This window comes from Mesoplodon densirostris, chromosome 1, assembly GCF_025265405.1.
Source record: "Mesoplodon densirostris isolate mMesDen1 chromosome 1, mMesDen1 primary haplotype, whole genome shotgun sequence".
NCBI classification, from domain to species: Eukaryota; Metazoa; Chordata; class Mammalia; order Artiodactyla; family Ziphiidae; genus Mesoplodon; species Mesoplodon densirostris.
The window spans coordinates 75,861,850-75,886,082 of NC_082661.1; the positions used below are offsets into that span (position 1 = coordinate 75,861,850).

The 24,233-nt window shown below is 39.1% G+C and overlaps 1 protein-coding gene across 2 annotated transcripts; it reads left to right on the plus strand.

Annotated features, from left to right (window-relative positions):
- The first annotated feature begins 16,172 nt into the window (after window positions 1–16,172).
- On the plus strand, window positions 16,173–20,883 carry RPL34 (ribosomal protein L34). Of its 2 annotated transcripts, none has more exons than XM_060104773.1 (5): window positions 16,173–16,224; window positions 18,244–18,317; window positions 18,399–18,498; window positions 18,811–18,914; window positions 20,780–20,882. In XM_060104773.1, exons 2-5 carry the CDS (start codon window positions 18,253–18,255, stop codon window positions 20,862–20,864), a joined length of 354 nt encoding a protein of 117 aa, XP_059960756.1. In that variant the 5' UTR covers window positions 16,173–16,224; window positions 18,244–18,252; the 3' UTR covers window positions 20,865–20,882. The 2 variants fall into 2 exon arrangements, with proteins under 2 accessions (XP_059960756.1, XP_059960763.1); XM_060104780.1 differs by lacking the exon at window positions 16,173–16,224 and adding an exon at window positions 16,309–16,650 and having other exon boundaries at window positions 20,780–20,883.
- Window positions 20,884–24,233: the final 3,350 nt, after the last annotated feature.

Below are 24,233 nucleotides of genomic sequence, written 5' to 3' on the forward strand. Positions count from 1 at the left end.
AAAACTAAAGACCAAGAAAAATTACTGAAAGCAGCAAGGGAGAAACGACAAATAACATACAAGGCAACTCCCATAAGGTTAACAGCTGATTTCTCAGCAGAAACTCTACCAGCCAGAAGGGAGTGTCATGATATACCTAAAGTGATGAAAGAGAAGAATGTACAACCAAGATTACTCTACCCGGCAAGGATCTCATTCAGATTCGATTGAGAAATCAAAAGCTTTACAGACAAGCAAAAGATAGGAGGATTCAGCACCACCAAACCAGCTCTACAACAAATGCTAAAGGAACTTCTCTAAGTGGGGAACACAAGAGAAGAAAAGGACCTACAAAAACAAACCAAAAACAATTAAGAAAATGGTCATAGGAATATACATATCAATAATCACCTTAAACATGAATGGATTAAATGCTCCAACCAAAAGACACAGGCTTGCTGAATGGATACAAAAAGAAGACCCATCTATATGCTGTCTACAAGAGACCCACTTCAGACCTAGGGACACATAGTTCACTGAAAGTGAAGGGATGGAAAAAGATATTCCATGCAGATGGAAATGAAAAGAAAGCTGGAGTAGCAATACTCCTATCAGATAAAATAGAGTTTAAAATAAAGACTGTTACAAGAGACAAGGAAGGACACTATATAATGATCAAGGGATCAATCCAAGAAGAAGACATAACAATTACAAATATATATGCACCCAACATAGGAGCACCTCAACACGTAAGATAACTGCTAACAGCTATAAAAGAGGAAATCGACAGTAATACAATAATAGTGGGGGACATTAACACCTCACTTACACCAATGGACAGATCATCCAAAATGAAAATAAGTAAGGAAACAGAAGCTTTAAATGACACAATAGACCAGATAGATTTAATTGATATTTATAGGACATTCCATCCAAAAACAGCAGATAATGACACAATAGACCAGATAGATTTAATTGATATTTATAGGACATTCCATCCAAAAACAGCAGGTTACACTTTCTTCTCAAGTGCGCATGGAACATTCTCCAGGATAGATCACATCTTGGGTCACAAATCAGGCCACAGTAAATACAAGAAATTGAAATCATATCAAGCATCTTTTCTGACCACAGTACTATGAGATTAGAAATCAATTACAGGGAAAAAATGTAAGAAACACAAACACATGGAGGCTAAACAATACATTACTAAATAACCAAGAGATCACTGAAGAAGTCAAAGAGGAAATCAAAGAATACCTAGAGACAAATGACAATGAAAACATGATGATCCAAAACCTATGGGATGCAGCAAAAGCAGTTCTAAGAGGGAAGTTTATAGCTATACAAGCCTACCTCAAGAAACAAGAAACATCTCAAATAAACAATCTAACATTACACCTAAAGGAACTAGAGAAAGAAAAACAAAGTCCAAAGTTAGCAGAAGAAAGAAATCATCAAGATCAGAGCAGAAATAAATGAAATAGAAACAAAGAAAACAATAGCAAAGATCAATAGAACTAAAAGCTGGTTCTTTGAGAAGATAAGCAAAATTGATAAACCATTAGCCAGAATGATCAAGAAAAAGAGGAAGAGGACTCAAATCAATAAAATTAGAAATGAAAAAGGAGAAGTTACAACAGATACCGCAGAAATACAAAGCATCCTAAGAGACTACTACAAGCAACTCTATGCCAATAAAATGGACAACCTGGAAGAAATGAACAAATTCTTAGAAAGGTATAATCTTCCAAGACTGAACCAGGAAGAAACAGAAAATATGAACAGACCAATCACAAGTAATGAAATTGAAACTATGATTTAAAATCTTCCAACAAACCAAAGTCCAGGACCAGATGGCTTCACAGGGGAATTGTATCAAACATTTAGAGAAGAGCTAACACCCATCCTTCTCAGACTCTTCCAAAACATTGCAGAGGAAGGAAAACTCCCAAACTCATTCTATGACCCCACCATCACCTTGATACCAAAACCAGACAAAGATACTACAAAAAAAGAAAATTACAGACCAATATCACTGATGAATATAGACACAAAAATCCTCAACAAAATACTAGCAAACAGAATCCAACAACACATTAAAAGGATCATACACCATGATCAAGTGGGGTTTATCCCAGGGATGCTAGGATTCTTCAACATATGCAAATAAATCAATGTGATACACCATATTAACAAATTGAAGAATAAAAACCATATGATCATCTCAATCGATGCAGAAAAAGCTTTTGACAAAATTCAACACCCATTTATGATAAAAACTCTCCAGAATGTGCGCATACAGGGAGCCTACTTCAACATAATAAAGCCATATATGACAAACCACAGCAAACATCATTCTCAATGGTGAAAAACTGAAAGTATTTCCTCTAAGATCAGGAACAAGACAAGGATGTCCACTCTCACCACTGTTATTCCACATAGTTTTGGAAGTCCTAGCCAGAGCCATTGAAGAAGAAAAAGAAATAAAAGGAATACAGAGTGGAAAAGATGAAGTAAAACTGTCACTGTTTGCAGATGACATGATACTATACACAGATAATCCTAAAGATGCCACCAGAAAACTACTAGATCTAATCAATGAATTTGGTAAAGTTGCAGGATACAAAATTAATGCACAGAAATCTCTTGCATTCCTATATACTACTGTTAAAGAATCTGAAAGAGAAATTAAGGAAACATTCCCATTTACCAATGCAACAAAAAGATTAAAATATCTAGGAATAAACCTACCTAGGGAGACAAAAGACTTGTATGCAGAAAACTATAAGCCACTGATGAAAGAAATTAAAGATTATACCAACAGATGGAGAGATATACCATGTTCTTGGATTGGAAGAATCAATAATGTGAAAATGACTATACTCCCCAAAGCAATTTACAGATTCAATGCAATCCCTATCAAATTACCAGTGGCATTTTTTACGGAACTAGAACAAAAAATCTTAAAATTTTGATGGAGACACAAAAGGCCCTGAAGAGCCAAAGCAGTCTTGAGGGAAAAAGACAGAGCTGGAGGAATCAGACTCCCTGATTTCAGACTATACTACAAAGATACAGTAATCAAGACAGTATGGTACTGGCACAAAAACAAAAGCATTGATCAATGGAAGAAGATAGAAAGCCCAGAGATAAACCCATGCACCTATGGTCAACTAATCTATGACAAAGGAGGCAAGGATATACAATGGAGAAAAGACAGTCTCTTCAATAAGTGGTGCTGGGAAAACGGGACAGCTACATGTAAAAGAATGAAATTAGAACACTCCCTAACACCATACACAAAAATAAACTCAAAATGGATTAGAGACCTAAATGTAAGCCCGGGCACTATAAAACTCTTAGAGGAAAACATAGGAAGAACCATCTTTGACATAAAACACAGCAAGATATTTTTGATCCGTCTCCTAGAGTAATGGAAATAAAAACAAAAATAAACAAATGGGACCTAATGAAACTTCAAAGCTTTGCACAGCAAAGGAAACCATAAACAAGACGAAAAGACAACCCTCAGAATGGGAGAAAATATTTGCAAATGAATCAAGGGACAAAGGATTAATCTCCAAAATATATAAACAGCTCATACAGCTCAATATTACGAAAACAAACAACCCAATCCAAAAATGGGCAGAAGACCTAAATAGACATTTCTCCAAAGAAGACATACGGATGGCCAAGAAGCACATGAAAAGCTGCTCAGCATCACTAATTATTAGAGAAATGCAAATCAAAACTCCAATGAGGTATCACCTCACACGGCTTAGAATGGGCATCATCAGAAAATCTACAAACAAGAAATGCTGAAGAGGGTGTGGGGAAAAGGGAACCCTCTTGCACTGTTGGTGGGAATGTAAATTGATACAGCCACTATGGAGAACAGTATAGAGGTTCCTTAAAAAACTAAAAATAGAATTACTGTATGACCCAGCAATCCCCCTACTGAGCATATACCCAGAGAAAACCATAATTCAAAAAGACACTGCACCCAATGTTCATTACAGCACTATTTACAATAGCCAGGTCATGGAAGCAACCTAAATGCCCATCAACAGACGAATGGATAAGGAAGATGTGATACATATATACAATGGAATATTACTCAGCCATAAAACGGAATGAAATTGGGTCATTTGTAGAGATGTGGATGGATCTAGAGACTGTCATACAGAGTGAAGTAAGTCAGAAAGAGAAAAACAAAAATCGTATATTAATGCATATATGTGGAACATAGAAAAGTGGTACAGATGAACCGGTTTGCAGGGCAGAAATTGAGACACAGATGTAGAGAACAATCGTATGGACACCAAGCGGGGGAAAGCGGCAGGGGGTGGTGGTGGTGGTGGGATTGACATGTATATACTGATGTGTATAAAATTGATGACTAATAAGGACCTGCTGTGTAAAGAAATAAAATAAAATAAATTTAAACAATTTTTTAAAATCTCAATAATTTTCTCTTTGGAATTCATGTTAAAATGCTAATATTTGGGGTATATTGGGTAAAATATATCATTAAAACTAATTTCACATTTTTATTTTTTAATGTGATTACTAGAATATTTTAAATAATTTATGAGCTTCGCATTATATTTTTAGTGGACAGCATTTATGTAGATATTAATCCTTTGTTAGTTTTCAAAGCTGCAACTATTCTCTCTATCTGTTAACTTTGTTTTTTGTATCCTTCAATGAACAATAAGCCTTAATTCTGATGCAGTTAAATCATCAATTATTCATTCATGATTTGTGCTTTCACGGTTTAATAAACTTGACAAAGATATTATTCTTTTTCTTCTACTGGCTCTGTATTTTTACCTTTCTCACTTAGGGTTTTAATCCATTTAGAGTTCATCTTTGTATAGCGTTAAGTCAGAAGTTCCGCTTTTTCTGCCGGTGAAGAGCCAGTTTTCTTAATATCATATATCACAACAAGGCATCCTTGTCCATTTTTTATGGTACATTTATATCAAATTCCCATAAACACAGATTTATTTCTGAACTCTCCATTCTGTTCCATTGTTCTGTTTCTACTCCAGAACCATACTGTAATGTTTCTTAATAACTAATAATTTGAATCACTCCTCATTCCTATGCTGATATCGGTTATAAACATCCCACCAAATGAGTTTCTATATTCTCCCTTTGCTTTGTCTAGTCAGCTATAGGTTTTGACCATTTAAATATTATTAATACATACTGCCATTGGTACTCCCTTTGACTGCCTTTTTTTTTTAACATCTTTATTAGCGTATAATTGCTTTACAATGGTGTGTTAGTTTCTGCTTTATAACAAAGTGTGACTGCCTTTTCTTTAAGGAGGTTTTTCTCAGTGAGTGTTTTAGAACTGTTAATGAGTAAAAATCTGCCTATCCATTCTAGACAGAGTTATCTGGTCTCATGAGCTGAACACATTGGATAATACTTGAACAACATAACCCAGAACCCAGTAAAATAACCCTCTCAGTATAAGACTTGTATAGGGGCTTGATCAATATGAATGACTGGATCTTTAGGAATATCCTCCAGACTTCACTATTTCAAGTGGTGCAGCTCCCAGCTATTTGAAACTGTGGTTCCAAAGGTCAGTGAAAACAATCTATGACCAATGAGTAAATTCAAAATTATTTCATTCACTGATAGACCATTCTGAGGCATGGAGCAGCTAGGGCTCAGAGTTCCTTATAAAGAATCTTTCATATGCTGGACATTGGAGTTTCAAATATAAATGAAATGCATTTTATTTATACATTTATATCTTGCTTCTTTCCCCAGAGAGAACTTAAAGAAAATAAAGTTAATAAAATAACAACCATCCCTTTAAGGAGTTCACTATCTAGCAAGGAAAACATGTCAAAACTATTACCTTAATACAGAGTATAAGTATTACAATACACATATATCACTAACAAAGTAAGGGATATTTAATACATAAGGGGAAGAGATTACAGTATCACATTTGATCAGAAGATTAAAAAAATAGTCAGTGGGGGCTTCCCTGGTGGTGCAGTGGTTGAGAGTCCACCTGCCGATGCAGGGGACATGGGTTCGTGCCCCGGTCCAGGAGGATCCCACATGCTGCGGAGCGGCTGGGCCCCTGAGCCATGGCCACTGAGCCTGCGCGTCCGGAGCCTGTGCTCCACATCGGGAGAGGCCACAACAGTGAGAGGCCCGTGTACCGCAAAAAAAAAAAAAGATAGTACACTATTCTATATGAAAAGTGACTAAAGAAACCCAGCAACCAAATACGAGTGAACAACTTTATCTGATCTTGTTTTTTAAAAAAGATATTAAAGACATTCTTGAAACAATTGGATTAATTCAGTACGGAATTACTATTAATTTTCTGAGGCATAATAATGGAATTGTGCTATACAGGAGTATATCTTTATTCTTAGGAGTTGCATGGTGAGTGCTTAGCAGGGAATTTCATGATGTCAAATTTACTCTGAAAAAATATAACGCAAATACAGCAAAATGTTAACAGTTATTGACTCCAAGCAGAGGAGGTGTTTCATTTTATAGTTCTTTTAACTTTGATGTATGTGGAATTTTTTTCATAATAAAACTTAGAATAACTTGATTTTCTCCTTTGGGTGATATTAATGTTAGAAAAAAATAAAGAAAGAGTAGGCATTAAGCAAGCAGAGAAGGGGAGCAGAGAGGATGACATCCTAGGCGTATGGGAAAGCTTGCGCGAAGGCACAAAGGTAATATGCTTGTGTATTAAGAGACTAAGGACTTGTCCCTGAGAATGTATAAAATTCAGATCTGAATCACCATGTGGATGATGAGCAAACCTCTACTGAACACCTACTACTGTAACTGTCTTTCACATCACTTAGAGTTCTTTGGCTGCCAGTGATAAAAATCAGTTGAAGTAAAAGCTGAACGGCCAGGACTTAAGAAGAGCTAGAATGAATACAGCTCTGGGATATAGGATCAATAACCAGTCTTGCCAAGGAGAATGGACCGGCTCTAATCCTCTTCCCTTTTTGTGTTTCTCTACTTATGAGCCAATCCTTAGGAGAGAGAATAAGATCTAGACCCAAGCAAGTCCTCTTAACATGGGCACTAAGGGATCAGTCTCTTACTGGGTGGCATTCTTGCTCAGCTAAATTAAATTCTATTGAATTCTATCTTCTATTTTCTGGGCAACCCTTGAAGCCTTCTTCTCTTTTTGCTTGTTAGCCAGAGTTGGCTTGCCACCAAAGAACCACAATACAATTTTGTCTCTTTTTTATTTGTAGTTAGACTCCTGAACATTTCCCCATCATACACTCCATGACACAATTTCTTGTGGTTTATTTTTGTCTGAATCTTTATGGTAGATATGAAATTAGGAGGTTTAAGTTAAAAAAATATTTTTCCCTCTACATTTGAGAAGGTATAGGGGTTAAGGATGGAAAGTACTGCCTAGGGAAAAATAAGTACATTAATGGTAATAATGTAAGATTGAAGATATCACATGGCAAGAAAGAGGTAAAATTAAAATATGAGAGAAGCCTTTGAAGGAGAATGCATGTCTTTTTGAGTGAGAGAATGTTAGAATAGCCAACACTGGGGATATGATATTTGAAGTATAACTTGAGGCACTGGTAGCATTCTCAAAGGCATTTCAGGAAGAAGAAATAGCATAAACCAAAAGCATGGAGCTGGGGAATGGAGGATATGCCAGGAGGCAGGTTGTGATCATATTAGGAAGAACTTGAATGCCTGGCTAAGGCATCTGCGTTTAATTGTAGGTACAGGAAATCACTTAAGGTGTCTGAATGAGAGAGTTACATGGTTAAAAGCAATGTTTTTAAAGAAAATGAGTTTGTCAGAGTTTTGTAGGACCTTGCTGCTCAAAGTCTGGTCAAGGACCAGCAGCACGATTTCACCTGGGAACCTATGCAGAATCTCAGCCTCCCTTCCCAGAGCCAGCAAATCTAAACCTGTAGAGTAGCAAGAACCCCTCAAGTGATCTACTCGCACATTAAACTTTGAGAAGCCCTGATGTCAAATACAGTGGAAGAGGAAGATTTGACTTGAGACCAGTTGGAAGACTAGGCCAGAGAGAGATGAACAAAGGTGAGAGCAGCAGACACACCAAGACTAATGGGATTGGCCAAAAAGGGAGAAGGCATGATGGCACAGAGCTTTTAGGCTGCCTCACTCATTTTCCTAATAGATTAATCCTCTTACCTTATTCATTAAAGTCATTGTTTCCTTTTAATACATTTTTCTTCTATTTGTTCTTTCTATTCATTAGCAAGCACTGCTTCTCTCTAATTGTTTCATAGGCCATAAAACAAATGAGAAATTTTCTTGAGCCTAGTTTTTAAGGGATTCAAGTTGCAACTACTGCTGTGCCATATGCTGGAATAAGAAAAAAAATCGCATGAAGAGATTAGGAAGGAGAAATAAGACGAGTGAAAATATCTCCTTTTGTATTTCAGGATTTTCTTCCCTTCTGTGTTTAATAAGAATCAAACAGGTGTGCATTCAAAGCGTGCAAGTGTGTCTTCATCAGCTTTTAATCATCAGCTTCAAGAAAATTCAGATCTCTCCGAAAGAGGGAAAAATAAACAGCTGAGCAGTGTGACTCATTTACACTTCAAATATACTTTGAATTGGTTCTTCCTCAATTAATCAAATAGCTGGTGTATCCCTAAAGTAGTATAAAGTGACACGCTGTGTGAAATCAATTTTTCTTTCCAAAATCATTAAATCCAGTAGCCTGTGACTACATCCCTGCTAATCCCGGTACCAATCCTTTCATCCTCCATTAACTTTGGCACGCCTAACAGGCTGTCAAGAATAATTTCCCAGGATGTAAATAATTCAGAAATTAAAAATTAATAAATAATAACAGAGAACTACTGGGAGATAGGTTGGGTCAATTAGTGCTTTCTGCATTCTGTTTCTTCGCAGCAGGGGGGGCAGCCACATTCGTTACTTGAATCTTTCCTTCAATTCTGAGGTCTGATTTACAGCTCTTCATTACTGGATCCAGTCAGACACAATTACCTCCATCACTATCTCAGTTCCTAACTTCAAAGAGACGAACGTTTTCTTGTCTGCTTTTTTTCTCCTTGCAGCAGGCTCAGCTTGACATCCCTGGAATTTCTTCCACGCAGACTAATTAATAAGTCTTCGACTTATCGTATTCACGTCTCTTCTTTGATGTGCTACCTTAGTCAATCATCCCATTTAATTAGAATTTCAGTGATAACTTTACTTATCTTGTGGGAGATGGAAATTAAAATAATAGGATTTTAATTCTCTTTTTTATGGGGTTATGACATTTTGGAAGAAAAAGTTTCAACACAAACATGATATTATGTATTCTCTAGGCAGGGGTAGAGGAGCATTCTGCACAACTGTTTTCCTCTTGCTACAAAATAGCACTGCTGTTAAGCAAGCAATAATGGAAATGCACTGGATTTTTCTATAGCATCATTTCATCAAGTCCTTCACAGAGGAAAAAAATTACCTTGATTTGCATAAATAATTGGAACAAGGTACAGGTCATGTTGCCAGTAAAGGCACTGGCTATGTTTTGCAGAAAAAAGTATCTCCAGAAAGTCAAGGCTTTGATATACCAACACTGTTAACTCTTTTTGCCCTTGCCTGTCAATCCATGCTAATTTCCATTTTAGTAAATTCTCTACTAGTTTCTTTAGACTTCTTCCCTAATATACCACAAGGAAATAAAAAGGTTCTCCCAAGAACACAACAGACATTAGCAAAGCACAAGATATAACACTGATGTGCAAAATTGGTTAATAAGGGAATGCAGAAAGCAATTTCATTCTAGAAAACAATACTAAGACCAATATTTATTAAGCTTCCACTGTGTATCAGCCTCAGTCTCATGTGTTACGTCTGTTAATTCTTCCAGCATACCGATAATAAAGGATTATTATTCCCATATTACAGATGAGACAGTGTCAGTGAGGTTAACCTGGCCTTCCTAAGGTCACAAAGGTAGCATATGAGGATGAAGAAATACAGAAGGCATAAGAAGAATAACGTTTAAGTCTCTGAGCATAGCATTTAAAGCCCTCCATGATCTGACTTCATACTGCCTGCCAAACTCATGTTCTTTCTATTCTATTACATAAACTCATCCAAAATACATCTCCAGGCACTAACCCAGTGCCAGATCCTAGCATTATACCTTATTAAAACATCATCGATGGTTGCCTTAATGTTTATAGACATTGGCTGAAATTCAGTCATTGTAGTTATAAATAGTAATCTCAATCATCATAAATATATTATTTTAAAATAGCAAGTACAAACAGAAAAGCACATATATATGCAAGTTTTAGCATAAGAAAATAATCTTTTCTCACATTTCCTTTTCTTTTTTTTCCCAGGAGGAAAACGATTAGCTTTTTTGTTTGTGGCTTAAAAAAAAAAGTTACTAACAATAGGAACATCAATGGGAATTAGTCTATCCTTGATCTCTCAATCTTTCCCCTCCACTACGCTCAATAACAATGCCCAGTAAGACAACAAACAGAGGTTATGGTGACCAATAGAAATTTATTTCATTAGTTAGACCTGAAACCACTGCATTAATGCCATTTTGAAGCTAACCTTTCAGGGATTTAATACAGTTGTTCTTTAACAATAGAACTTGGTTCATTTACTGCTTAAGACATGATTATTTAAATTAAAGTTAATTGGTTTCCTTACTCTCCTTTAGGGCTTTAGGCTCAGAACATTTCTATTAGAAAAATCTAATTTGTCTCAAGTTCTTATTTCTAAATTTTAGAGTGGTTAAAATGCTCTCATATTTTAACTCTTTGTAGCAAAAATTATGTCTAAATTACAGCTCAAACTGGCAAAGCAATTAAAGATGCAGGTGACGCAATTAACAAAAGGGCTCAATAGTAGTTCAGAAGACTTGGAGCTACAGTGTAAGTTGAGCAGTCGTCTCTGCCAGGGCTTCTCACAGGTTGAGAAAAGCTTGAGGCTACTTTTCCTGAGGTTCCCAAGTATCAATTTAAAAATGAAGACATGCCAAAGCAAGATTGCCAAAACCGTGACATATTTTAAGTGTTTACATTGGACCAATTAATGTTTTAATACACAAAATATGGTGTAACAGAATTAGGCTATTCATAAATAATCACAGTACCAATAAAATGCATAAATTCATGGAGCACTATAGGCTGTGACACCCAGTAATGGGACAAAGTACACAAGTTCTACAATGAAAGTCTTTCAATCCCTTTCCTGTATCTCAATGACTGTAAATATAACCTCATCTCGAAAAAATGTTAAATTCTTAACTTCAAGCTCTCTGGAACAGGAGGCTCGAGTTCAAATGCTCCCTCTCACCATTCCTTGATAAGCTCCAATCTCATACATTCACTCAAAAATTATTTTGAGTGCTTACTACATGCCAGGCACCACTCTAGGCTTTAAAAGTATATCAGTTCAGGGCTTTCCTGGTGGCGCAGTGGTTGAGAATCTGCCTGCCGATGCAGGCAACACGGGTTCGTGCCCCAGTCCGGGAAGATCCCACGTGCAGCGGAGCGGCTAGGCCCGTGAGCCATGGCTGCTGAGCCTGCGCATCTGGAGCCTGTGCTCTGCAATGGGAGAGGCCACAGCAGTGAGAGGCCCGCGTACTGCAAAAAATAAATTTTAAAAAAAATCAGTTAAAAAAAATTCTTTTTAAAAGGACGGAACTCCCTACCTCATGGAGCATATTTCTAATGGAGACAGATAACATATAATAAACACAATAAATAATTATATAGTATGTAGAAAATAAATGCAGGAAAAAATACAGAACAGGGTTGACGGGATCTATAAGTGCCAATGAACGATAGAAATGTACGATTTATCAATATATAGGATAGTTAGGATAGGCCTCGCCAAAAAGTGACCTTAAGCAAACAAGTGAAGGAAGTAAGTAAGAGTAAGCCATGCAGACATCTGGGGGAAGAGCATTCCAGGCAGAGGAATGGCCAGTGAAACAGAAACACCATGGTGCCTTTGTGCAAATTAGAAAAGGTGTTGCTTCCCCCATTGATCTGAGGAGAAAATTTTAATTAGAATATTAAAGGATACTGAGAAGGAAATTAACAAATTCAACACCCCTTCCTGACATGGCAAAAAAATTAAATAGATTAAGAAATAATAATCAATGGCTATCTCCTTAACACAACTTAGCAGGGAAACACTGGATGCTTTCCTGCTAAAGTCAGGAGTATGCAAAAAAAAGTCCATTATCTGCACTACTATTAAATGTTGTGTTTGAAGTATCAGCCAATAGAATTGGACAAGAGGTATAAGAATTAGAAAGGAAGAGGTAATATACCTGGATAATATACCTGGACACCCCTCTAAAATAAATTAAAAAGTTAAATACCAATAACAAGTAAGGTAGTAGAATATAAATTAATAAACAAAAATTCATAGACTTCCATAAAAAGAAAACAGTTAAATGGACTAATGGAAAAGAGAATGCCATTTATATTAGCAGCAAAACAGAAAAAATACCTAGAAATAGACTTAATTAAAAGAATGCAGAAAAACTATATCAATAAAGCTTTAAAAATAAAGATGAATAAATAGAAAGACATTCCATGTTCTTGGATAGGATGACTCAACATCATAAAGAGGTCAATTCTCCCCAAGTTAACAGATAAATTCAATGTAATAAAAATGTCAACAAGTTTTTGTCTGGAGCTAAACAAGTTGATTCTAAAATGTGTATGTGAGTAGATATGCAAGGCCAAAAATTATTTTAATTTTTCATATAAAATATCCTGAAATCAATAAAAAGCAATCAGCCACATGAGATGACAAGACAACAAAAACCAAGAGAAATATCACACAATAGAAAGCCATGCTTGGGGGATTCAGAGACTGGAGTTATCAGTCACAAAACATTAAAATAATTCTGCTAAATATACTCAGGTACTCAAGGAAAGAAAAATCAAGGTTAAAAATTTCTGCATAGGGGCTTCCCTGGTGGCGCAGTGGTTGAGAGTCCGCCTGCCGATGCAGGGGACATGGGTTCGTGCCCCAGTCCAGGAAGATCCCACATGCCGCGAAGCGGCTGGGCCCGTGACCCATGGCCGCTGAGGCTGCGCGTCCAACGGGAGAGCCTGTGCTCCGCAACGGGAGAGGCCACAACAGTGAGAGGCCCGCGTACCAAAAAAAAAAAAAAAAAAAAAAAATTCTGCATAGAATGAGAAATATAAAAAGAGAAATAAATGGAAAGCTTAGAACTGAAATCAAAAGCCCACTGGAGTTATACTGAAAAGAGAATTAATGAACTGGAAGACAGGTGAAAAGAAAACAGAACAAAGCATGGAAAAGCAAAAGGATAGTAAATATTAAAGAGTGTAGGAATCTGTGGTATCTTTAAAATATAATCCTAAAATCATTGACACTCTATCCATCAAGGATATATGTCCACTGCCTTTGAATCTGGGGGGCTCGTAACAGCTTTGACCAATAGAATATGGTGGAAATAAAGCTATGTAACTTCCAAGGCTAGATCATAAAAGGCCATGCAGCTTCTACCGGTTCTCTTAGACTGCTTGCTTTCTAGATGCTCCCTCCCAAGATACTCCCTCTCAGCTGCCATGTGTGAGAAGTCCAAGCCCCATGGAGAGGCCATGTAGAGGTGCTCTGATTGACAGTCTCAGGCTGAGACTGGCCTTTGAGGTATCCCAACCCAGGAATTAACTAAAAAAGTGTTCAGATGATTCCAGCCTCCAGCTGTTCAACTCACCCCCAGTTGAAGCACCCCCAGTTACCCCGTAGCAAGGACAAACCATTCCCACTATGCCATGAAGAAATTCCTGACCCATGTAATCCATAAGCATAATAAAATGGTGTTACTTTATGCCACTTAGTTTGAGGTGGTTTGTTACAACAGCAACTGATAACCAGAAGAGGGGCCTAGAAATACAGCGATAAGAATACAGTATATAACTGGATATATTTAGTAAGTGTACCCAAAATTTACAAACAAAGAGCTAAAAGGAGAAAGATTAATCAAAACAAGTGAGGTTCTTTGAAATGTTTACTAAGATTGCCACATCTCTGGCAAGTCTGATCAAGAAAAAATGCAAACACAGATAGAAAGAGAAGAAAAGTCATGTTATAGAACTGGGTTATGCAGAACAAGGGAAAACTGTGACAGTGAGACTATTGTTTTTATCTACTGGGGTGGAGGTGGGCACAGAAAGGTAGGTAAAGTACACTAAGTACACTACAGTGTGCTAAGGGCTCCCATCTTCTGTTATACTCAGCTGCCCAGCAAAGTCTCTCCAGAAATAGTGAGAATGTATTCCAAATAAATGCATTCTTTTGTTCATTCATTCAAAAACCACATTTGGCTCTCAATCCCAGCCTCCATCTCAATACCTGGTACAGAGACAAAAGGAATTCCAGGGGACAGAAAGTAAAGAACTGAGAAGGAGAGAAGGAACTATGTCAAGGTCAGGGGAGAAGCAGCTATGTGAGAGTCAGCAAAGGGAGGGATATATAACGAGAGCCTTCCATCTGGTGTGGTGACAAAGATGGAAGTGATGTGAGGCAAGATGGAATTAAAGGCCTCACAGTCTGAGGCAGATCTCTGTATGGACAGGGCATTTGCCCTCAGTCACTTGCCTGCTTTCTCACCTCTATAATTGGACTGGAAAACATGAAAGGGAACTTGAGTGGACACTGGGATACTCTACTCAAATCTTCTCTTCTGGGCCAAGGATATTAGCTGGGTCACTGGACATTGCTCTCAGCTTCAGGAAACGGCGTCACCCTTGGTCAGGGAGCAGCCAGACCAAAGACTGCCTGATGTGGGTTGCAAAGGCCCAGCTTCCTTGCCAGTTTGGGACAACTATGAAGAACCATCCCAATTCCAGAGCTCCCCGTTGGAACAGCTGAGGCCTCAGTTGTAAAACACTGTGGGTCTCCTGATCCTCCCTTACTCACTCCCTTACAGGTGTATTTTTTAAGAGCACTCCCCAGTACACCAACATATAACTCTCTCAGTATGTTTCCAGGGAGCTGAATCTAAGATTAAAAATGTAAAGACCGTTTTTAGCGGTCTTCCTTAGAGCCCAGGGAAAGTGTTTACTTTTTTGGATGTCATGAACCGCTTTGACCATATAATGAAAACTAAGGATCCTCTTCTCAGAAAAATACACAGAAGCACTTAATGTAAACTTTCACATGCTATTTTAGAGAGCTCTTTTTTTTTTCTTCCTCCTCATCTTTAAGGCCCTGTTAAAGCTTTACCACCCATGTGAAGCCTCAAGAAACTCTTTGTACATAATCATAAGATTAACCACCATTTATTGAGCACTCACTCTCTACAAGAGGTGTCCGCAACCGGCCGTGGACCAGTACCGGTCAGCGGCCTGCTAGGAACCGGGCGCACAGCAGGAGGTGAAGAGCGGGCAAGCAAGCAAAGCTTCACTTGCGGCTCCTCACCGCTCGCATTACCGCCTGAACCATCCCCCGTATCCCCTCCCGCCCCCCCCCCCCCAAAAAAAACTGTCTTCCACGAAACCGGTCCCTGGTGCCAAAAGTGTTGGGGACCACTGCTCTACAAGACACCGTGCTGAGTGCTTTAACTTCATGATGCTTTTGATCACGACATAACTCTGCAAGGTTACTAGTAGCTTCCTGTTCGAGATGTAAGGACTCACCCAACGTAACACAGCTAATAATTAGCAGATATTGGATTAAAATCCTAATGTGTAAAATTTGTGCTCTGAATGAAGGACAAGAAAAAAGAAGGGCCGGTTAAGGACAGTAACTCCTCAAAGGTCACCTAGTGAGTGATAAGTGTCAGCATTGGGCTTTAAACTCAGGCCTAACCCCAAAGGTGGCGCTCTTTAAGTCAAATATGTCTTAGCGCCCTTGAGAACGGAAAAAGCCTGGTTTTGTCCCACCTCCGCCCTTCGTAGATCCTTTGTCATTTGTATTTGTTTCTACAGCGACTCCCGAAAGACCTTCGTGTGGCGCTGTTGCGGAAGGCTGGGCGCATCCCAACCCAAGAAGGGCAGCACGTCGCTTGACGTACAACGCGGCCGTGCTATGAATCCCCGCCCACCGAGGGGAGCTGCGTGGCTTCCGTACAACATGGTGGCGTTCTCACCGCCACGCCTCTTCCTATGACGTACTTCCTATCATGCGCAGTCATATTTGACCCTTGAACTCGCGAGTGCTTTCTTCTTCCTCTTCCGGGGACGGTACCTACAGGTATGGTTGCTTTTTCCTTGTCTTTATTGCTACTGCGTTTACAATCGGCAGCCATCCGGGGAGTTGCAGGAGACGGGGTCTCTCAGGCACAGTCTTTTGAGCTGGCGTGGGGGTAAGGGCTTAGGAGGAAGGTTGGTAGTGAGCAGTTCCCCGGACTTTAGCTTCAGACACCTCTCGATCCCGACCTCCGCTCCGCAGCAGTGAGTGGCAGGAGCTCACCACCCCGGCTTTGCCGCCTTTGCAGTCCGACGTTCGGTGACAAATGAGTTGTGAGTTCCGGCTGTTGGAGACTGCGAAGTCGCCGGACGTTCTTATATCTTACGGTCATGCTTTAACCCCGCGCCTGTAGCTGTTCTTCAGGCTCTGGGAGGGTCGACGACCGGCATGTTCGGGTCATTTCAAAATGTGTTCTAAGACCAATAGCAAGTAAGATAAAAATTTTTAATTGGGAGTTTTCTGTCTTGGTTTTGGAGAGGCAAACGGCTGATTGGGTCACTCGCACCGGCCTTCCGTGTGGGTTTTGGTGTCTGACAGTTCCAGCGTAATGATAGTAAGGAGATTGCAACACCAGATGCAGGCTGTTGCCTTTTAAGTAACATGCTGTGACGAAATGCTTACAAAATTTGGGAAAAATTAGGTTGATTCAAGTCTTGCCTATGTTTTATGGTATTTTGGGTAGTTCACTGAAAAAAGAAGAAAAACCAGTTTGATGCCATAATCCAGAAACACTTGATCCAGTACCAAAATTAGTATTAAATGGCACCTAACTTGTCCCGGATGCTGCTTTGGGGGCAAAACACTGAACCCTGCGCAGCCACTAGGTTGGGGCAGAATGCCTGCTGTCGTTTAATCCTAATGACAGTTGTGTGAAATAGTCAAAAATTATATTTTACAGATAAGCAAGCTGACCTATGGAGCTTTATAGTCTCAGTAAATGGTCTAGCTAAGGATTCAACTTACATGTAGGTGTGCCCGTGTACTCTTCCTTTAAGACCAGCATTTCTCAAACTTGCCTGTTGGTAGCACTTTTCTGGATACTACTCCACACAGAATCAGACTCTTTGAGAGAAAAGCCGGGTAATCAAAATTTTAACCAAGTGCCACGTTTGATTACCGTCAGGAAAACAAACATCGCCCCTTAGCATTCTTCCCAATCACCCTTAAATATAAGTATAGCTGTCCCTCAGTATCCTGGGGGATTGTTGCAGGATCCCCGAGGATACCAAAATCGCTGATGCTCAAGTCACTTGTGTAAAATCCTCCCATATACTTTAAATCATCTCTAGATTTCTTATAACACGTAATACAATGTAAATGACTATGTAAATAGTTGTGGGCATGCAGCAAATTCGAGTTTTGCTTTTTGGAACTTTGTGAAGTTTTTTTTCCCTGAGTATTGATCCACGGTTCGTTGAATCTGCGGATGCAGAACCTGCGGGTACAAAGGGTCACAGTAGTTTATTTATTTATTTTCGTATACAAATGTGTTTATTTTAGGGGAATTCAATTGCCACTGCACAGTAGAACCTCAGGGAAAAGAGGATCTCCAAGTTCCCCTTTGTTTTGCAGGGTCGGGGAGAAATGGTCAGTAATCTTAAATAACCATCATATTCAGGATGGATCAGTCTGCACTGGGTCCAGCCCTAGGTCCCAAAGACCAAGAGGATGCTAAAGGACTTCCTGGGGCATAAAGGATCAATGTTCCCTGTTCCTTCACCTGCTTAAATCACTGGCTTTGGCTCCCCTCCTCCAGGAAGCCCCCTGATTAAGCCAACCCAGGCAGCTAAAGCATCTTCTTTCTCCCTCCACCTCAGCTCTGGGCTGAGAGATTCTACTCTCCGGTTCATCCTCATGTAAATCATCTCCTGTAGTTTTAAAATATGGAATCCTTTTCATAAGATACCTTAAGATAAGGATATTATATGTAAGAATGTACATAAGTAATGTGTAAACGCTGATGCTGTTTTGTTTTAAGGTTTGAATTTTTCTACAATGCAGTTTTATTTCATCTTGATTTAGGCATTCAGGATGGTTCAGCGTTTGACGTACCGTCGTAGGCTGTCCTACAATACAGCCTCTAACAAAACCAGACTGTAAGTATTTCCAAAATTCATATACGTATTGTCATTTATTCTGCAAAATGTTAAGCTATTGTCTATTCTCTCACTTTCTAGGTCCCGAACCCCTGGTAATAGAATTGTTTATCTTTATACCAAGAAAGTTGGGAAAGCACCAAAATCCGCATGTGGCGTGTGCCCAGGCCGACTTCGAGGAGTAAGTGATCCTTTTGCTGTGAATAACATAAGAAGGGTTGAGCATTAATTCCTTTGGTGAGTGAGTGAAGGAGAGGTCGCCACTAGGAGGGTTGAGAATTACTAAGCCTTCATGATCCATATCTGTGAAGAACGTAGACTTTCTTTTAAAGCCTATATGGCAAATACAGTGAAATGCCTTTCAGGTAGATCAGTGTACCATTTCCCTTTGTAACCTAGATTAATGTTTATACTTAATACTCATCAGAAATCTAGGACAATTTCTGTTTCTGTTAAAGCATCACAAAATAATCTCAGCGTTTTCTTTATGCAGGTTCGTGCTGTGAGACCTAAAGTTCTTATGAGGTTGTCTAAAACGAAAAAACATGTTAGCCGGGCCTATGGTGGTTCCATGTGTGCTAAATGTGTCCGTGACAGGTAAATAACTATGAAATCACATGGACTATCTTAAGTGTGTCTGTGTCTGTTGCACTGCATGCTAATCATTATTAGAAGACTGGTGAAAAAAATAACAAAAGTTGCATATTGTAGCAGTAGAATCCTCCTTGACTAGGGATAATCGATGCTGAAGAAACTAATAAATGATATTAGCTCCTATTCAGTTATGATGTTGGGACATCTTTATGCTAGATGTAGAAATTAAAAGGTTGGGTGGGGCAGGCATGTAAGGAAGTCTCAGGTTGATGGAGAGTGGAAGGTCCTAAAAGTGTAGGAACAAAATCGCCATACGTAGTTCTAGTGTGGCTGGAGCAGAATGTTTTGGGAGATGATAGACAGGAAAGGTAGAAACATCACAGGTAATGAAGGGCCTCATAGGACAGATTTTTTGGCTTGATTCTTTAAAATGTGGTAATTGATGGGGTTTGAGCAGGGCAGGGAAACCTTTGGTGTGCCAGAGACTAAATGTGCAGCAGGATGGATAGTGAAGTCATTCTTTCAACAAAGGGTGAGTGCTTGGAACAGTTTCTCTACTTTGTCAAGGCTGAGGAAATGGCACCTACATGAAGACCGAAGGCTGGATTGGGGGTGAATGGGGTTATTGGGAGATGACTGGGTCTTGTGGATGTGCAAAAGGATTGGTAGTGGCATAGAAGGGAATAGAAGCAGGGATTTATGGTGATAATATTTGCTCAGCATTTTTATGATAAGCTCTGCCAAAAGTCCATCTGGGAGGTAATTTTTATTTATTTTTTGGTGGAGAATTCTCAAGGTTTGTTGCTTAAAGTTACGTAGCTGGTAAGAGGATTCCTTCCAGGTTTTACTGAGGCTCTTGCTCTTAATTAACCCTACTGGCTACATTAAGTTTTCTCCAGAGACCTAAGTGGAAAGATTTGAGAGGTGATTGGTCTTTATAAGAGAAGAAGTTGGTTCAGAGGAGTGGTTTGCCTTCAGTTTATTCAGCTTTTGTTCTACAAAGTGCTCTGGCTAAGTCTCTACACCAAATCTGACATCAAACTTTGCAAGTTCATTCTACCTTTCAGGAGTTAATTTGTAAGGGGAGGTTAGGCATGTTACATTAATACAAATACAAGCTAAATATAACTTCCATGAAATATAGGAGAACTTAGAACTATGGTTGAAGTTTGGAGGAGAAATGACTTTAAAGTAGCCGAGAATCTGGGAGTGGTATTCGAGGTGGAACCTGAGTGACGGGTAAGTTTTAGACAAGAGGTCGAGCGGGCATTGCAGGCAGGGAATGAACATAGTTTGATCTGGCACATTGAGGGTATAAAAGGAATGGAAATGAGATTGGAAGGGTAACGTTGGAGATGAATGAGTCATGAGTTGCAAGCTAGAGGAGTTTGGCTTCTTACCAGTCTTTGGTTCCCAGACTTTGCTAAACATAACTACATGAGCACATTTGTTAAAAAAGAAAATTCTCAGGCCCTAGCTTCTGGAGATTTGGGTGTAGATCTATAAGGTAGCCTAAAGGATAGCATTTGCTGTGATACTGAGGGAGTCTGTGTAGTCTTTGCTCTGGATAAGAGTGACATCAGCTCTATTTCTGTAATGTGGTTATGTCCAGGACATTTGAAGGAGTCAGAAATCCCAGGCTTTTGAGGGTATTATTAGATAACCAGGGGTACCAGAAGGACACCTTAAGCGGAAGGGTCTGTCCATAGAATTTTTTCAGCTCTTAAGTTTTAAATCTGTACTTGTGTAGGTTTCGTTTCCTTTTCTGGGTATCTTACCTGATTGCTTTACTCGGTTCTTTTATGACACTTTTCTTTCTTGTGTTAAATTGATTTTTTTAAAACTGTATTTAACATTTTCTTTTCTAGGATCAAGCGCGCTTTCCTCATTGAGGAGCAGAAAATCGTTGTGAAAGTGTTGAAAGCACAAGCACAGAGTCAGAAAGCTAAATAAAAAAATGAAGCTTCTTTGAGTAATAAAAAAATCAAAAAGCCTTGTTCTGTTATTTCTACTGTGGTTTGTTAGTGTACACGTTTGGTTTCTGTAGTAACTAGAGGGCCCCCCAACACACACACACACACACACACAATTTTTAGTTGATTACTTTTTCTAAAAGTAATTGGAGGTCAGTGATGGCTAAATTTTTTTGATGGTAGCTCTAGACAACATTAAAATATGGACCGTAATATATTTTCTCTTAGGAACTATGTTATGTGTTCCTGTTAACTCTTAATAATGCAAAAGTATCTAAAGATTTTAATAATAGATCCTTCTTACAGTGCTTAGACTGTATCAAGCAGCCCTCCCAAGTATTCTACATAAGGTCTTCTGAATTGTCTTCCAGGACAATTTCTTCAGGCCATGTCAAGCTTATTTCCCATCTCAAGGGAAAGTAGAGAGCAGGTGGTTTTCACAAGCCACGAATCTGGAAGCTGAAAGAGTATCTGAATTCTGTAAAATTCGATCCTCCTCCATTTAGGCATTTACTACTGCTGGCACGATGAGACCTAAATGTCATATGCAGAGGAGTGTTTCCTTGATTAGAATAAAATTACGCTTTTCTTCTGAAGGAAAAAGGCAGAAATCTTTCTGTCCTCTTAAAACCTTCATTGTACCACAGCCAGCTAACTTGTTCTTGGTAGAAAAAATTTTTAATTAACATTTTTGCGGAAGAGGAAAGGCAGCATAACTAAGTGGCTGGGTGGCCCTTGAACTCAGGGCACTTAAAAATTTATTAATGTTGGTACTTAACGGCATCTCCATAGCACTTAACATCTTAATCTAGTCCTCCCGACAACCCTTTCATGCCTATTTCTGTTTGACACGTGAGGGCATTGAGGTGCTCAGGTTGTATGTGTTACCCAGAGCCATTTGTGTTGGTAGGATTTTTGCAAGTGGTGTATTTAGTGTTTTGAGACTGAATGGGCACACCTAATAAACACTTTGGCACAAGAAATGATAGCTGAAGCCCTTTATTGTCAAAGTTCAGTCTCAAGACATCCATCAGGCTTCCCTGAACACCTGCAGATCCCAAGAATTGTTAAGCAACCAGGATAATATGATTATCTTATGTGATGTTTAATCACTTAAAATTTTTAATGGGGATGCAATTGAAAAGCATTGGATTAGGAGGTAAATTAAACATTTCTCTGTGACCTAGGTTGATGTATATTGCATGGACGTGTTTTGTGATCCTGTAGTATTGTGTTTGATACAAGGACTTAAAAGTTGGTACTTTTAAAATAACACAAACAATATGCCTATTTAAATTCAATTACTTTATTGGCTTGTAACCTAATTCTACATTTTGAAAATCTTGAGTTGAATATTTTAATAACAGCTGTGGAGGGGAAAGCCTCCACTTGCCAGCCCAGCATGAGCTCTTCCCTGTCAGGACTCTTCTCTCCCTACTTCGTGAAGTTCGTGGAACAACTTGACTGAACACAGATGAACTGAGGACTATCAAGTTTCTGGAAAATAAGTGGGTTAACTTAGAAATTTGAGAAAGCTAAAGCATTAAAGTTTCGTACGTTTAAAAGGATTCTTCATAATGTTAGATGGTTTAACCTTTTCTAAATTTGAAATGTCACTTGTCTTAAAAAAACTACAGACAATTTGGAAAGTAGGGGAAAATAGGATGAAATCACCTTCAGTTTCAGTATGCAGACAATCATTTTTAGCAGTTTCATGTCTTTCCTCCCATTTTGTTTTCTAGGCATAAGGAAGACATTTTATTTCTTATTTTTTAAAATTTATTTATTCTTTTTTTTGGCCGTGCCGCACAGTTTATGGGAGTTTAGTTCCCTGACCAGGGATAGATAGAACCCGGGGCCCCAGCAGAGAGAGTGCCGAGTCCTAACCACTGGACCACCAGGGAATTGCCAAGATAGACATTTTAAGTAAAAATTGTAAGCATACTGTATGTGTAAACATTCAACCCTTTCCCCCCCAACCCCTGTGAGCGTATTTTGAAAAATTAATTTTACATATGTCATCAAATCTATGTGCCATAATTTAAATAGTCCCTTTCTTTTGAATATTTGGGCTATATCCAATTTTTCTCTATTTTAACACTTGTGAGCATTCTTATACAGCTGATTATTTCATTTATGCTGATTGTTTTTTTTAATTCATAAGCTGGTACTGAAGTACAGTACAATAGTCAAGTTTAATTATTGGGGTTACAATGATGTTTCCTAAGAGTCTTAGCTCAGGTTGCTGTAACAAATTACCATACACTGGGTGATTTAAACATCAGACGTTTTTTTCTCACATTTCTGGAGACTGGGAAGTCCAAAATCAAGGTGTTGGCAGATTGTTCTTGGTGAGGGTCCCCCACCCTTCCTGGTCTGCAGATGGCTGCCTTCTGCAAGCTCTCTTTTGTCTTTCTCTTTTTTAAAAAATGAATTTATTTATTTATTTGTTGGTTTGCTTTTGGCTGCATTGGGTCTTCGTTGCTGACGCGGGCTTTCTCTAGTGGCAAGCGAGGGCGACTCTTCGTTGCGGTGCGTGGGCTTCTCATTGCAGTGGCTTCTCATTGCAGTGGCTTCTCGTTGCGGGAGCACGGGCTCTAGGCACATGGGCTTCAGTAGTTGTGGCACGCGGGCTCAGTAGTTGTGGCTCACGGGCTCTAGAGCACAGGCTCAGTAATTGTGGCACACGGGCTGAGTTGCTCCGCAGCATGTGGGATCTTCCTGGACCAGGGCTCAAACCTGTGTCACCTGCACTGGCAGGTGGATACTTAACCACTGCGCCACCAGGCAAGTCCCTCTTTTGTCTCTTCTTACAAGGGCACTAATGCCATGATGAAGGCTTCTTCCTCCTAATTACCTCCCCAAAGCCCCCACCTCCTAGTATCATCACATTCAGGACTCAAGTGTCAACTTACAAACTTGTGGGGAGCACAGACATGCAGTCCATAAGACAGGATATGAAATGTGACTGATTGGTGACCATTTCTTCATCTATCTTAGTTTAGCCACTAAGTTTTTGACCACAGACCACACTTCTTCATGCTCCCTTTGCTAAGGCCTCTCCTCTTCACCTCACCCTCTCTCACTGCCCCATCCAGTTCTTCCTCCCACTCCACCACTCCCAGGAGTGCAGACTTCGTCTTGTGATGTGTAGACACAGAAGAGCAAAGATTGGTGGGAACATAGTACCAACTCTGTCCAAATGACCAAAATGGATTCTGCACTGTTCTGGGTTTTGATTCTATAAAAAAAATAATAAAGCTTTTATTGAATCCAGTTCTGTGTGTGTGACTTAAAGTATTCTTGACAGGTTCCTAAAAAGACATGTGAATGTAGTCAGTGGTTTCTT

Bases quoted from the DNA above. Each gene is read 5' to 3' on its own strand.
- RPL34 (XM_060104773.1), top strand. From the start codon at position 18,253: ATGGTTCAGCGTTTGACGTACCGTCGTAGGCTGTCCTACAATACAGCC. The intron at 18,318-18,398 runs GTAAGTATTTCC...CTCACTTTCTAG, and splicing joins GCCTCTAACAAAACCAGACT to GTCCCGAACCCCTGGTAATA. The intron at 18,915-20,779 runs GTAAATAACTAT...TTTCTTTTCTAG, and splicing joins GCTAAATGTGTCCGTGACAG to GATCAAGCGCGCTTTCCTCA.